This window comes from Pristiophorus japonicus, chromosome 9 (genome assembly GCF_044704955.1).
Source record: "Pristiophorus japonicus isolate sPriJap1 chromosome 9, sPriJap1.hap1, whole genome shotgun sequence".
NCBI classification, from domain to species: domain Eukaryota; kingdom Metazoa; phylum Chordata; class Chondrichthyes; family Pristiophoridae; genus Pristiophorus; species Pristiophorus japonicus.
The window spans coordinates 69,025,593-69,042,626 of record NC_091985.1 but is presented as its reverse complement, the minus strand read 5'-3'; the positions used below and the strand labels follow the sequence as shown (position 1 = coordinate 69,042,626).

The 17,034-nt window shown below is 39.6% G+C and overlaps 1 protein-coding gene across 1 annotated transcript in view; it reads left to right on the top strand.

Moving 5' to 3' along the window:
* tgfb2 (transforming growth factor, beta 2) overlaps positions 1-9,276 on the top strand; it is a 69,908-nt gene extending 60,632 nt beyond the window's left edge. The window contains exons 6-7 of the mRNA XM_070889439.1: positions 3,223-3,376; positions 5,196-9,276. Coding sequence (XP_070745540.1) covers positions 3,223-3,376; positions 5,196-5,354 — 313 coding nt within the window. The 3' untranslated portion in view covers positions 5,355-9,276. The remainder of the gene's footprint in view (positions 1-3,222; positions 3,377-5,195) is intronic.
* Positions 9,277-17,034: the final 7,758 nt, after the last annotated feature.

Genomic DNA, 17,034 nt, shown 5'->3' with positions numbered 1-17,034 from the left:
CTGTATGTTATTGCGCTGGTTTCTAGTTTTATGTCTTATTACTATTGTCTACATAGCCCTTATATTTGTTGCTAAAATATTTCTTTGTCTCACTGCTATAATTTTTGTTTCCCCTTCTTTTGTTCCTCTCTGGTAAGTCTCACTACTATCCCTCCTAACCGCTCAAGTCTTATTTGGTTGTGTTATTTTTCCCTTCCCCTTTGCTACTTTTGAGGCCTCCTTTATCTACAAATAACCTCTTGGGAGCCTCAATAGTCATCAGCCGTCCTATTTTTGGGCAGCCTTGTTTGTCTCTCTCTCTTCCTTAGATAGTGGGGTAATCCTCCCCCACTATCTAATTAACTCTCTCTGCAAGGACAAATGGAGACTGTCCCTTCTGTACAGCTTTCACCTTGCCCAGAACTTGCCCATGCCCTGGAAATGTGAAACCCTCACTTCTGCATCATTTCTTAAACTATACCCTGATGCCTCTAACCTTTCTGTCCCTAACTAGCCGAGTGCATAGCACCAGGAGTAATCCTGCGATACTATCCTTGATGCCTTGCTCTGTAGCTTAGATCATAACTGCTCAAATTCCTTCTGCAAGACCTCTATTGTACTCTTTCCGATGTTGTTAGTTCTGACATGAACCATAACTTTTGGCTGATCACATTCTGCCACTTGGAAAGCAACATACTGTTTGGGACTTCAAGTTGTCGCTGAAAAAATGACTATCTATCTCCCTAATTATGAAATTTCCTACAACAATCCCTCACTTGCTTTCCTCATTAGTCTTACTCTTTTTGCCCTGGTAACCATTTGGTTTTGTTTGTGACTGCCCTCTCCTGTGCACCTTCTTTGTCTGTCTCATGGCCATTCAGCACAATCAGACATGAGTGCCATTTAGTGCCAGTTTTGTCCAGGAATTTGTCCCATGCTACAGAAAAACATCTTTGGCATGTACAACCAAGTAGACAAAAAGGCTGCTTAACAAGAAAATATCGGCAAAGTTGGCTGAGGTATTAGAAAGAGATTCAATCTTAGAAAGTTATCCACCCTATACCTCAGAGTTTTGAAGGAATGTTGATGGGATACTGAATAATCCAGTGGCCTTTGTGCATGAGGAATGGGCAGGAAAATCAACCTGCCAGAAATCCAAAATTCTACTAATTATCTGATTTTGCAGGTTCATTCCTAGAAAAATATTTCACAAGGAAAAGTAATTACATAAATAAATGGAGAGAGTTATTTTTATTTGTTTGCTGAATTAGGTATTTACGATTCCATATAGAAAACATAGCCTCTTTCCATTCTAAATATTGAAGTGCTTAACTTCCTTTAACTCCCCAGGTGACATGTACCATTATCTGACCAAAACAGTGGGCAAGTGACCTGGTGCTAGGCCTCTGTTAACACAGCTCTTGAGCCAGACTCCAGCACGTGACTCAACCACCAATTTATCCTCCTTTGATATAGGAACAAGCCTAGTCTTTGTACTGTGCCTACTTCTGATGATCTGAATGAGATTGGAGAGGTTGCTCTGTGGAGACTGTGCAGTGTTAACCTACATCATATCTCATATTGGTGTAGCCAGTTAGAGCAGTAATATATAGCATCACCATATTATTTCATTTTTATAAACCCATAGCCAAGTCTTTTACAAAAATAAATCACAACAATATTTCAGGTTTTTTATGCTGAAATTCACAGTGAGGATTTTTTGCCTGAAAGTGGTTAACATAATGACTAAAATTTCAAATCATTCAGATAAATGAATGACATTGTTTCCGTAAACAATCAGCTATGTAGCTCCATTCCAAGTAATTATTAATTAGTCTAGAAAGTATTAGAAGTAGATGTAGGCTTTTCATTCACCTGGCCGTCCTTTTGGACAAAAACATTTATGTGATATGGAAGGAGTTTGAAATTCACATTTTTGCTAATTTTAGTGAAAATGTAGGTGTTAATAGAAAACAGAAAATACTACATTGTACTCACATCTAATTTTCTCCCCTCAAATTGTTAAAGACAGGCAAAAAGTGTGATATGCCTCTGTGTTATGTTTTTTCAATTTGCAATACCTATATGTTATGTATTGCAAGCTTTCACCAACCTTGCTTTTTAAGTTTAATTTTATTGATCTACTAACATGATAAATGCAAACAAATACCTTTCCAGCAGGCACATAGGTTTGGTTTTCCAAAGAGTATTTAGAGACAGCTTCAGGCTGCACTTTTACTGTCATTATTGATTATCTTTCATCTAAACTGACCTGATTTGTGCAAATTAGTTTCTGTTCTGTCAAAACTGGGAAATATGAGCAATAAACATCTCCTTTTATGTAAATTAGTTATCCACAGGAGAACTAGTGAATGTAAGTGAGATCCTACATTAAACTCACAAAGTGTTACATTTAATAATGGATTTAGTAAACCTCTGAGCTTCAGCTGCATTTCTGGATGCAAATCAGATTCCTCGGTGTAGTCAGTGTTATAGTGTAGGAAACGCAGCAGCCAAATTGTGCACAGCAAGGTCAAAGCAAAGTACTCAAGATGGGGACTGACCAACACCTTGTACAGGAATGATACAATCTCCTTTGATTTGTGTTCTCTCTCTCTGTTAAAGCAAAACATGCTTTGTTTGCCTTTTTTCATTGTAGCCAAGTACTGAGCAGATAGCTGTATAAATTTAAAGAAAGAAAGACTTGCATTTATATAGCGCCTTTCACAACAACCGGACGTCTCAATGAAGTACTTTTGGAGTGTAGTCACAGTTGTAATGTGAGAAACGTGGTGGCAATGTGATAATGACCAGATAATCTGTTTTTTTTAATGTTGTTTGAGGGATAAATATTGGCCAGGACACCCAATAATGCACATTATCCAGTGAGTGTTGCTAGATTTAGAAAAAAAAATCATTCATTTTTAAAATACTTTTTATTTTACATTTAATATATATGAGACTCCAGTGCCGTACCAACATGGTCATCTCTTAATTGCCCTCTGAAGTGATGTAGCCAGTCAGCTGTATCAGTTGTATCAAAGTTCAGGGCAACTAAGGATTGACAATAAATGCCAGCCTTTCCAGCCACACCTACATCCCGAGAATGAAAACAAAATCTTGCTTTAGACATACTCCTGCATAATTCAGAAACTTCAGCAGATAAGGGGAAAAAAGTAGCAGAAATTGAAAAATATATATATATTTCTCTCAATTGAGTGTAAATTTTTGTCTATTGAACAGAAATGTACAGGACAACTGCTGTTTACGCCCACTATACATTGACTTCCGGAGAGACCTAGGGTGGAGATGGATTCATGAACCCAAGGGCTATCAGGCTAACTTCTGTGCTGGAGCCTGTCCTTACTTGTGGAGCTCAGATACCCAACACAGCAGGGTAAGTACTGTCTGTGACTGCACGCTCGGATTGGCACGGATCACATTGAACAGTTTGGTCCTTTACAATATTGTTAAATTGCACTTGTGCCATGATTTATTTTTGTGCTGTCACAAGGAAAGCAGCCATATGTTATCACTTTGTATTTTCCGCACTAATTAAAGAGGTGTAAAAGTGGACAGTTACTCTTTAGAAATATGTAAACAATGATCAGCAATGCAAGTGCAATTTTACCATCAAACGTGTGAACATTTGTCTGTGAAAGAGGAAAGAGTTGGGGTCTCGTCCACCTTGGCCCAATTTCAATGAAATTAGTTTCCAGAATTAGGAAGTCTTGTAAGGCTGGGAACATTATCACTTTTCAGCTGCACATTGCTCTGTAAATTTAACTGTTCTGGACTCAAAACAACTGGTGAGAAACCGCAATGCAGTTGGAAAACTGGATGCTTGACAACACAACTCACAGTACAATATAATCAATTAACTGAGTGAGAGAGCAGGAAAAGAAGTCAAATCCTTGCCCTTGGTCTTCCCATCATACATATCAGAGCCTGCAGATCAATTATTGGCACTGTGTTTATAAGATGACTTTTTCTAATAGATCTGTTATATGAGATTTCAAACCCAACCCTGGTCTTGTATAGCAACATATCCACTCCACACTGTTCCTGTACAGCAATGTACTTACTCCACACTGTTGCTATACAGCAGTGAACCCCCTCAACATGTTCCTATACAGCAGTATCAGCCATGATCTTATTGAATGGTGGAGCAGACTCAATGGGCCAAATGGCCTAATCCTGCTCCTATTTCTTATGTTCTTATGTATACTTACTCCACACTGTTCCTGTATAGCAGTCGACCCATTCCACACTGTTCCACATTGTTCCTAAAGACTAGTATCCCTACATTGTACTGTTCTCATAATTTCCATCATCTGAACTATTTTTATTAAGCAGTATCTCTATTTCAGCCTGTTCCTATAAAGTTGTATCCCTAGTTTGCAGTCTTTCCATTAGAAATGATGAAAAACAAAATCTATGCCTGAGGCAATGTACCTTTTCCCCAAATCTTTTAATCAGCGGGGTGCCCATTAATTGGTTTGTTTCGCACCAGTTTTGTGAAACCACTTTGGAGCTAATAAGCAAGAATTCTGAAGTGTTAGGCTTTGTCCTGTGGGTAGCGACAGCTTGTTAGTGGTTAGAATGGGAGCAGTCAAACCTGTAGAGCCACCAGTGTTTTGACAGTCACTGTGAATACATTGATGCCCTGAATAATAGTGCATTTGAGCTCAATCAGCAGAATCACTTTCAGCTTTCAGGAATTAGAGATACAACACAGCCCTGATTTATCCCTAGGAGACAGTCAAAATATTTACAAATGCCAGGGTGACATACTGTAGTAATGGCAAAATTTACTTCAGCATTTCATACATTGCCATGGAATTATATTAAATATTTTCACTGCCATCTGTGCCCATCAATAGGGCTGAGTGTTCTTTAAAAGCTGTAAGTGGTATCTTTGCACTGGTAGAATGTTTCTGTGATGTTACTATAAACTATATTTCAGAACTGGACATTCTATAGTGTTAAAAAAAACTGCATAAAAATTCTCGTTTGCTTATTCAGTGGGTCAATGGTCAAGCAACAAAACTACCTTTGTCCCAGTATGGCAATATTTGTTTAGGACATTTATCAAGTGACCATTCACTCTTTGTTTCAGTCATATATAAACTTCCTACCAGAATGACCCCAGGCCATCTGACTGTGTTTTTCTAAAAAATTATTTGGCAGACTAAATTATGTTTTTTTTCTTTCAGATACTTAGTCTGTACAACAATATAAACCCTGAAGCTTCTGCCTCCCCTTGCTGTGTATCTCAAGATCTGGAGCCGCTCACTATCCTCTACTTCATTGGCAAAACTCCCAAAATTGAACACCTTTCGAACATGGTAGTTAAGTCTTGCAAATGCAGCTAAGAATGAATACAACTCCCCTGAAAATCCCAGGTTCATCAGTGTTAAACAAAAGAACAATACACGGTACTAGTTTGAACTATTTGGAAACATGTTTTTGTTTAACTACCAACAGAAGCAAAAGGAAAAAAATGTACATTGAAGGCTTTATTCCTATCCTTCACCAACTATTTTAGTGTGATAGATGAGACACAGAACCTTTAAAAAAAAATTAAAAACACTGGAAGAATTGTAAGTGTTAATATGTGAAATAAAAAGAGTCCCACTTAGTGGAAATGCTGTACAGGTCCCGTGCCTTACTTGATCTCTTGTGTATTGTTATGCAATTGGCATCCTATAGACTCCTTTCCTAGGGCACAAACGTAGTCAAATGTATTGCTGATATGTTAATTGAGGGGATGTGTTATTGGGCCAAGTGGCAGGAAACAATAGCAAACTTTGAAATCAACACCCAAGTATACACTTGCTATCAGTCAAGTATGGTACTGGTCTGGGGAATGCTAGCGATTAGCTTTTGGTATGTTAGGAGTAAGAAAGAACATCAGGTGGCATATTTGGAACCCAAAGGTTAACATGCTTATAAGAGAAGTGTCCAGTGAAGACTTGTGAAGTAGATGCATTCCTGGAGAGAGAAGAGATTGAGCAATGTGGTGCAAAGCCTGAAAGTTGAGCTTGATTTTTCAAAAAAGGACCGACTTGTTAGAATTAATGCCCTTTCCTTCCCCTAAATCCCCTAACTATTTTATTCTCTGGATTAGTTTTAACAAATTTATAAGATATTAACTCCAAAAGTGTAGACTCTGCTTCTGGTACAGAGTCTTACAGAACAGAAGTGCTGATTGGATCATTTGATATAGAGGTTGGCATGGTTCATATGCACACTCCTAATTTTGCAACTGTTAAAATCAGTGGCCAGAATATCAGGCGTGCCATAAATCAGACTCGCTACATAATGGCAAATCTTTGTTTCTTTCTAAATCACCTTTGCTGATATTTTCCACTGTGCATTGGTTTTAACAGGTTTGTACTTGCGTTTCCAGATAATAGCCCGAAATTGTGGAACTCCCATTCCAGCGCAAATCAGAGAACTGGGTGCAGAGGTCAGCATGCACAATTCGTAATATTCTGGCCATTAGTTTTAATACCTGAAAAATGAGAGATACAGCAACTCAGGCACACTGACCTTTCCACCATGTCTTTAATCTGCAGTCCTGTTGAGCAAGACAGCATATCAGGAGCAGACTCTTGCCACTCCAGGGCTAGTGCATTTCTGAATTTGCAAAAATGAATGTGGAGCACAAAATGTGGGGGCTATTATTCTTTGGGGTTTCTGTTCCTAGAGTTCTGTACTTCAACTTCATCTTTAGAAGCAGTTAAAGAAATGCCCCTTACTCCCAAATGCCAGACATAAGGTATCCTAAATGATGTTGGCTTTCTCCTTCTTCCAATTTGAGCATCAGCCCATTTACAAAATCCCAACTCTAACCCTGCTGGTGACTTCTGTTTTTAAATCAACTAGTGTGATGCTTTATTGTTATCAGTTAATTATGAGTGAACAGTTAGCAGACACAAAACTGAAATGTGTACAGTATTGTTAAAAATAAAGAAAATAGAACAACAATATGAAAGTGATGCTTCTGTTTACACCAAGTTTGAAAAATTTTATCTGTAAGGGCAGCCCAATAGCTATAACACTCAGCTGACCAGGATACCTGAGTTCCCTTTTAGGTTCGGAGCAGGTCAATAATAATTATACTAGGAAAGTGCCTTTTTGCTCAAGGGCCATATTAGAGATGCTGTAACATGTTGCATCATGGAATGAGAGAATGTGGGTCTGTGTCTGCAGTTCTTCATGTGGTGAGCTCCCCATTTTAAGTGGAGACCAAGCATTTCCCCACAGGAAAGCAAAAGAAAACCATGGGTTCATAGCTCCATTGAGACTACAAGTCCTATCGTATTCATATGCTTTATGAATGCTGGGAAAGTCCAAGAGAGTTTCCTTTCTTTCCTTCATTGTACAGCAAGAGAAGGAGAAAGAAGAGTGCCAAATCCCTTGGCAACACTCTGCAGGACGGTGAGCCATGAAGCATGTCTGCTGAGGGCTGCAGGTGACTGAGCAGTGGATCACAGATGGTCCCCTCCACAACGCACTAAAGTGTTGTTCCAATCCTGGTCTATAAGAGTTGTATGCTTTTTGATCAGGATTTCTGAGTTTTATTTCCTGTCTTGTGCAGCCCAGTATCTGTGACAGCAGAATGTTGTCTCCTCAGCAGGACACTGAATTTAAATCCTAGTTAAGAAATAGCACCGTGACTACAAAAGTAGTTAGATGATTCTCAACTAGAAATTCTGGCTGAGAATACTTATCCCAGACAAAGTCACGTGGGAAGAGAGGGAAAAGAGCAGGGCTGTGGGGAAAGAGCAGGGAACTGGAACTAATTGGATAGCTCTTTCAAAGTGATGCACAGGTACAATGATCCAAATGTCCTCTTTCTGTGCTGTATGATTCTGTGAAAAACTACTGGGGGAAAGATGCCTTTCCATATTGCTCTAGTGATGTTCCTGGTAGGTGAGTAGGGAGCAGCAGTTATGATGCAGATGGAGAACAGCATGCATTGCCTGTATGGTTGCAACTCCCAGTTGAGAAGGACAGCATGGATATGGGAGTGGGAGGACTTAGTTATTTGGGGGATTATGAAAAGTCAAGTTTAATCAAAACATAGACTCTATTATTTCCAATATTTTAATTCAGAAGCAAATTTTAACAGTAATTTCAAAAAATCTTACAATGTTAAGCTATGGGAATATCCCACTGTTGTGACTATTTCCATTCACTTAAGTGTAAAGTAAACATAAGGTTACTAGAAAAATATGCAAGAAACTGTGTGTTAAAATTTCACAAGTTAACTCATGGAAATAACCAGTGACCTTTGACAGCTTCCTTAAGATATACAGTGGAAAATGTGCTGATGTAGTTGTATAAATAAAATAAATATCCAGATCCCCTTCATTATTTCTCATGACTCACTGATGTGTATAGGACATTCATTTAAAACCATTTGGAAACCCTTACGTCTGTGATGCTCATCATACTAGATGATAAAACCATGTTACCTATTTTATAATACTGGCTATTCATTTCAGGTCTTTTTGAATTGTTGAACTAATTCCCATATGATTTCCATTGTTCATTGGGATATAAAGAGTAAATCATTTTAAAGGGCCACTGCCTTCAAGAAAAAGTAATTGGCAAACTGTTTTTTATTTGGCGAGGGAGAACACCCATGCATCATCTTCATCGTTGTAATATTGTCTGCAAATGACACAATGATACATTTTGGCTGGATTTACATCTATGAGGTAATTGTGTCATGCATTTCAGACAAATGAAAAAATGTTTGCCAAATACTTTATTCATGAAGACAGTGGCCTTAAGTTAGCTCTCATCTGAAACTTTTAAACATCAGTTGAAATTCACAAACTATACATTGTGGATTAATACATGAAAATAGCTTCTGACATCTGGAATGCCAGTCGTAAGCACTTTTGTCAGGGATAACCTATCTTTAACTCTTATGAGTGTCATTCATTGTGGATGGAATAGGGTCCTATATCTGAATGGCATAATAATTTGTCTTTTAGCTCTAATAGAAGGAGATGGGATGCCAGAATGTCAAACTATACTTGATTGCGCTGGACGCAGTCAAATGTTGAATGCTTTTTAAAAAAAAACATATCTCTGTATTTGCTTAATATTTCCTTCTGCTGATTTTTCTGCCCCATTAGGATGAAGTTTCTTTTCCTCAGGATTGCACTGATACTATTATAAAGCTTCCTCTTGTAATGCTGAAGTCTTTGAAACTATTGTTTTAAAAAATTGTACACTTATTTCTTGATCCTTAGTAAATGTTGGACATTTGATGATCTTACCACTTGGGTGGGAGGGTGGGTGCTTTTTCCTTGTTTTATCTTTCAAACGTACATTTTGGTCAAACATACATATTTGTTGGCTAATTACTATGTATTTTAACACATGGTATGTCTGTGAAGCCTGCAAATTTTGTGGTGCTCTAGTGGTTAAATAAATTATTTCAGTTTTACTTTTTTGGCAGTCCTTGACTTATTATAGAAAGTATTTTACAGGTGTACAGCAGCCTAAGGTCCAAGATGTTCTTACTCAGATTACTGGACGATCATAATCCAGGTGTCTATTGGCCGCAAACTGGGGTAAAACACATAGTTAAAATCCAGTTTATCTCAACTTATTATGGAAAATGCTGGATAACAAATGGGCTGTATTTTAATTAATAAATATATTTAATTTGAATATAAGTGATCATCATTTCAGTGAATTATCCTCTGACTTGCCCTAAATGTGTTGATTAGCTAATTGCCATTGGCAATAGAAATTTGCAAGAAAATTCAGCAAGGTCGTCTGTGATTATTTGCAATAGTTGTGGAAAGTTCCCAGAACATTGCATCTCTATAACTGATAAACAACAGTTAATTTAACATTTAAAATGAGGCAATCATACAAACACTTCAGACCTTTTCAACCACTAACACTTGCTAGTCTAAATATATTTCAATTGATTAACCCTTGACTGGTCTGCAAAATTGTTTTAATTTTCACTGCAATACAGTTGACAGATGGGTAAGTAGCAGGTGGTGTCAACCAAGGCAACAATGGCAAGTGAAGCGAGACGGATAATTGATAGATGTGTAGATATTGGTGGTGACCATTTTAAGCATGTGATCTCAATTGCATACAATTGAAATCAACAGTTTTTTTGTGCTTCAGTTCTTAATGTGCCACAAATGAATGTGTCCGTCTGCTGGGAGAACCAATCTATAGGGTCTAGTAAGAAAGAGGAACTGAGGGAAATCCTTATTAGTCGGGAAAATGTGTTGGGGAAATTGATGGGATTGAAGGCCGATAAATCCCCAGGGCCTGATGGACTGCATCCCAGAGTACTTAAGGAGGTGGCCTTGGAAATAGCGGATGCATTGACAGTCATTTTCCAACATTCCATTGACTCTGGATCAGTTTCTATGGAATGGAGGGTAGCCAATGTAACCCCACTTTTTAAAAAAGGAGGGAGAGAGAAAACAGGGAATTATCGACCGGTCAGCCTGACATCGGTAGTGGGTAAAATGATGGAATGAATTATTAAGGATGTCATAGCAGCGCATTTGAAAAGAGGTGACATGATAGGTCCAAGTCAGCATGGATTTGTGAAAGGGAAATCATGCTTGACAAATCTTCTGGAATTTTTTGAGGATGTTTCCAGTAGAGTGGACAAGGGAGAACCAGTTGATGTGGTGTATTTGGACTTTCAGAAGGCTTTCACCAAGGTCCCACGCAAGAGATTAATGTGCAAAGTTAAAGCACATGGGATTGGGGGTAGTGCGCTGACGTGAATTGAGAACTGGTTGTCAGACAGGAAGCAAAGAGTAGGAGTAAATGGGTACTTTTCAGAATGGCAGGCAGTGACTAGTGGGGTACCGCAAGGTTCTGTGCTGGGGCCCCAGTGTTTACATTGAACATTAATGATTTAGACGAGGGGATTAAATGTAGTATCTCCAAATTTGCGGATGACACTAAGTTGGGTGGCACTGTGAGCTGCGAGGAGGATGCTATGAGGCTGCAGAGTGACTTGGATAGGTTAGGTGAGTGGGCAAATGCATGGTAGATGAAGTATAATATGGATAAATATGAGGTTATCCACTTTGGTGGTAAAAACAAAGAGACAGACTATTATCTGAATGGTAACAGATTAGGAAAAGGGGAGGTGCAACGAGACCTGGGTGTCATGGTACATCAGTCATTGAAGGTTGGCATGCAGGTACAGCAGGCGGTTAAGAAAGCAAATGGCATGTTGGCCTTCATAGCGAGGGGATTTGATTACAGGGGCAGGGAGGTGTTACTACAGTTGTACAGGACCTTGGTGAGGCCACACCTGGAGTATTGTGTACAGTTTTGGTCTCCTAACTTGAGGAAGGACATTCTTGCTATTGAGGGAGTGCAGCGAAGGTTCACCAGACTGATTCCCGGGATGGCGGGACTGACATATCAAGAAAGACTGGATCAACTGGGCTTGTATTCTTTGGAGTTCAAAAGAATGAGAGGGGACCTCATAGAAACGTTTAAAATTCTGATGGGTTTAGACAGGTTAGATGCAGGAAGAATGTTCCCAATGTTGGGGAAGTCCAGAACCAGGGGTCACAGACTAAGGATAAGGGGTAAGCCATTTAGGACCGAGATGAGGAGAAACATCTTCACCCAGAGAGTGGTGAACCTGTGGAATTCTCTACCACAGAAAGTTGTTGAGGCCAATTCATTAAATATATTCAAAAAGGAGTTAGATGTAGTCCTTACTACTAGGGGGATCAAGGTGTATGGCTTAAAAGCAGGAATGGGGTACTGAAGTTGCATGTTCAGCCATGAACTCATTGAATGGCGGTGCAGGCTAGAAGGGCCGAATGGCCTACTCCTGCACCTATTTTCTATGTTTCTATCCATGTTTTATATACTTGATGTGTAGCCGCTTCCATTTTGGACCTGAGAAGCAAGTCAAAGGTCGGCCTGATCATTTAATTGTGCCAATTTTGGAATCTTTATCTCTTAATTTTCTGACAATGAAACAGCCATTCAAATGGCAATTGTTTCAAAATTTCTCAAACTTCCAAAATAGATTGTGGGAATCGGGAAGCAGGAGATAAAAGATAAGTAAAAATGTAAAAAAAAGTTTGAATAAGTAGAATAAATTATATTAGATGGCTAGAGAGTAAAATTAACATTAAAATAAAAAATAAAGCAAAGAAAGAATAGGGAAGTAGAGAGAATAGGTTAAATTCACTGTGCTCTGAGCAGAGACCTGTGCTTAAAGAGATAGTGGTTAGAGTTGGGGAAATGCCACTATAGCCACGATTCTCTGATCCCATGATCCCTTCAAGTGTGACTTTAATGTTACCTGTCACTCGTTCACTCAAGCCTGGATGTTATTCATATCCTAGGCTGGCATGGGCTGCTTCATTATTGGAGGCAATCTGGATGGTGCTGAACATTGTAGAATTGTTAGTGAACAACTCTGTTCATGACTTTATGATGGAGGGATGGTCATTGATAAAGCAGTCAATGATGATTAGGCTAAAGAAGCGCTCTGAGGAACTGCTGCAGTGATGTCCTTGGACTATGTTTATTGGCCCCCAAGAACCATAAACCATCTTCATGATGCCAGGGTTTTTCCTTTGACCCTCAATGACCTCAGTTTTGCTGCCTTGCTGTCGAGTGCAGTTACTCCCACCCATCCTTTAGCAATCAGCTCTTGTGCCCATGTTTGGATCAAGACTGTAATGAGAACTGTAGCTGAGTGCTTCTGGTGGAAACTTAATTGAGTATTGGTGAGCAGGTTATTGGTGAGTAGGTGTCAGTTGATAACAATATTGATGATTCCAACTGAAACTTAATAACATGGAAAAGTATTCTATTCCTCCTGCATGCCTATCTGCATATATGTACATAGATACAACATGTGCAATTTCAATTCAGTAAAAGATTATTCTAATGTTAAGAGCAAGAAGGAGTGTATTAAATATCTATCGGCAATTGATCAATAGACTTTTGTTCTGATGTTATTGTGCAACAGTTCTACATGCTGCCCTTCAGCGACATCATCCAAAAGCAAAACACCAGGTTCTACATGTGCGCTGACAACACCCAGCTCTACCTTACCACCAGCATCTATCTGCCTCAGCTCATTTGCTGTTGAAACCCTCATCCATGACTTTGTTACCTCTAGACTTGATTATTCCAATGCACTCCTGGCAGGCCTCGCATCTTCCACCCTCCATAAACTTAAACTCATCCAAAACTCTGCTGCCCATATCCTAACTCTCACCAAGTCCTGTTCATCCATTGCTGACCTACATTGGCTCCCAGTCCTGCAACGCCTCAATTTTAAAATTCTCATCGTTGTTTTCAAATCCCCCTATGGCTTTGCTCCTCCCTATCTCTGTAATCTCCTCTAACCCTACAACCCTCCGAGATATCTGCGCTCCTCCAATTCTTGTCTATTGTGCATCCCTGATTATAATCATTCCACCATTGGCGGCCATGCCTTCAGCTGCCTAGGTCCTAAGCTCTAGAATTCCTTCCCTAAACACCTCCAACTCTCGACCAATGTTCCATCTAAACCGCATGGCCGCGCAGTTCTCTGCCAGCCCCGCACAATCCGGGACCAGCTCTTCCAATGTCTGTGCATGCGTGAAACTGAATGGGCCGCACAGCCCTTTAAGACAGCTGCACATCCAAAAAAAAAATTAGGTGGAGCATTGCTCTCTACCTCTCTTTCCTCCTTTAAGATGCTCCTTAAAACCTACCTCTTTGACCAAACTTTTGGTTATCTGTCCTAATAGCTTCTTATGTGGCTTGTTGTCAAAATTGGTTTGATAATGCTCCTGTGAGGCACCTTGGGATGTTTTACTACATTAAAGGTGCTATATAAATGCAAGCTGTTGTTGTTGTTATTGCTATAAAAGTAATTACAGGAAATGTTGACAGCTTCATTTCTATTCATTTACAGCCCATTGCTGAATATTCCAGAAAGCATCTGCATAATTCTTTTGGCTTTTTAACAACATTTACATTTTGCTTCCTTGTCATGTGGCATGCCTAGCCAGATGACCTATTCCCAGGCCTCAGCCTGTGCTGTTCTTTGTTTGCAGAAGAATAGCCCTGGATTACTTGATTTGATTTCCGCTCCCTCTCCCCGTAGGACAGGATCTGGCTATAGTTTGACATGGCTGAGATTGATAACGTAACGTGTATTGAGGGCAAACTTCAACTTCTGAAAACTCTTTGGCACACAAATGTCACCATTCTTTTAAATAAAATTCAAAATTTTTTGACTGTCCACAATTTTGAGTACTGTGAGTACTTTTTCAGAGTCTTGTATACCTTTAAAGTAGCATTAATATTTATTTTTGTTGGAGCGTTAAAACTTGCTAAAATTCTTTGAAAAATTCACTACTTTGGAATAGGATGATTACAAAATGGATGCTCCTTTGGCAAATATCCTCATACAAGAATTTTGTATAAATGATATGGTCCTTGTGTTCCTACCAGAATAAAACGCCAGCATTTTGGCTCTCCCTTACTTAGCCTATGGAAATCAAATGTATATATTAGATCACCCAATTGGAACCTTAAAGGCCGCAAAATTCGTGGGAGCTTGCTCCACAAGCACAAGTGCAGGACGTTCTGTTCCGAAGGAAACAAGTGGCAGGTATTCCCTTTCTGGCATCGATTGATTATCTTTCTCTTGGAAGTTTCTGGGGCAGAGGTAACACTGAGGCCTTCTAAGGGTGAAATAGACAGAATGTTCTGGGGATGTCCAGGAGTTGCCCAGATATGCCCCACTGGTGGATGAGCTGCTCAAGGCCCTCCTACCAAATTTAACAGGCAAGTGTAAGCGGGCAAAATCCTGGCCTGAGTGGGTTCTGTCCCAAATTCTTAGCCCTCCACAGGCAAAACTCTTGCTTTCCACCCGCTCCAATTCCAGGAATTTTAGAGCCATGTTGTAATTTTTATAAATTTAAAGAAAAATCACTTGTGACAAACATTTAAAACTCTGCTCTCCAGCCTGCATGGATCTGTGAAATGGAACAATTTGTATGGTGAGGTAATGAAATCAATGGGCACAGCCTTTAGCAGCTTCTGGAGATCATGAACAGCAGTGTTGCTGTGCAGATTTGTTTACTCTGTGGTTCTGAACAGATATCATTTCCTGGCCATTGATGACATTTTAGTTTAAGAATTTTATCAAAAGCCTTCCTGCACGGATATGAGTATAATGTAAGTTTGGTTTTCATTATCATTTCAATCATTGGGATAAAGGGAGCTGAGTAGCATTTCAAGTCAGAACGTAGTTATGTAAAAAGAGAAAGCAGACTTTTGATTCCATGTAACCACTATGATGACGAAGAGTGCTACTGAATTACACGCAAGATCAACTCACAGCAACACAAAACAGTCTATGGGTTGTACAATCATCTGTGAGCCATAGAAAAACATAATACACATAAGCATTACCACATGTGTGGAGGAAATATATTCCAGCCTGTATCATCCACTTCATTTGCCCATGTAAAAATGTTTTTGACTATGGGCCTTGCTTTTTCCCTCTGTGAAGTAGGTTCCACAGGTCGGCAGGACAAATGTTGTCACCAGCTAGGTGCTGGCAATCTTAATAGTTCCATGAAAAAAATGAAAAGCACAGTTGAATTCACATATGCAAGTTAATTGCTATGCTCCAGCAGTATTCCTTACCTACAGAGTAAAGCATAACCAATAGTGTTTTATATACAATAAAAACAGCGAATGCTGGAAAATACTCAGCCGGTCAGGCAGCACCTGTGGAGCGAGAAAGCGAGTTAATGTTTTAGGTTGATGACCCCTCGCCAGAATTGCTGTTGTTATTTGTTATTCATCAGAATTGCTTTGGTTAAATGGACATATTTGGTCCTATTACACACTTTTACATATTCCAGTTCTTATCAAAATAATAGCAACATTATCTTAACTCTGCTCATCCTGTCTGTCCAAACCTTGAATTGCATTGATCAACTTATAATGTAGCGGAGCCTGTGGGCCGAAGTTCTGCAGGGGCAGCTCTAATGGCAGAAGAGTGACAGGGTGGAATTGCTGTTAGTCCATATGAATTGCTGTAGATCCTGTCCCCAAACTGCATGGATGGTGTTGTTTGCATGGTGAGAGGAGGCAATTGCTAACTACAAGAGCTCTTCAGTGGTGCCCACCTTAATTTGGCCCACAGCTGCGCTACCTGGGGAGGCCCCCAGGCCCTTTTGGGCCAAAAACTTTGGAGTCTTTGGTTCCAGGATTAGCTATTTTGTCTCCAAGCAGAAAGCAATTGATCTCTTCTAGATTTGATTACCTTTGAGGCCTTTCAAAAGATGTAAAGAGTGTAAAATCCCAGGGTAGCCCAGGAATGACCCACGACATGTCACCTTGATGTAGCAGGATAGGCTGAAGCTTCACGCACTGTCCCCTCTACTGATAAATGATTGGATGATAAAACATGACAGAATATCAGTGCAACCAGGTTCTGCTCCAAATTCAAGCTGCAGATGCTGTTGCCCCCGCTCTCTGCCCTATATTTGGATTAAAATTTTGGGGCCTGCAGTTTAGCGTCAAAACTAGAAGTATTAGTTTAATATCTTAGTTTCAAAGGATGAATATGAAGGGAATGGCTTGGCTGGTGGATTGGATTAACATCCAACTTTTTCAGTTCTGAGATCTGAGCATGAAAGCTTCCTCTCTCCTTTGGCTGTAAAGGTCTAAATTGAAATAAGTTGAGCCTGATTCAGCTCAGCATTTAGTGGATGTAGGTCATTAACATAAAACCATTCCTGTTTGTCAGAAATTGTCAATCTTGTTGAAAAAGGTCATAGTATGGCTGGTGTGGGAAGTGGAATACTTCATACTGATGAGCAGTGGATGATTTTCTGATGGCGGAACTAAGGCACATTGCTGGATTGAGCAGATGGATCTATATTATACATTTGACCTGGGAGTGCTTGATGCTGACACCGGAAATCTTCCTAACACTGGTGTAAGCTATGCACCTGTGAGTATGCTCACAGGTTTGTAGAGCTGCTGGTT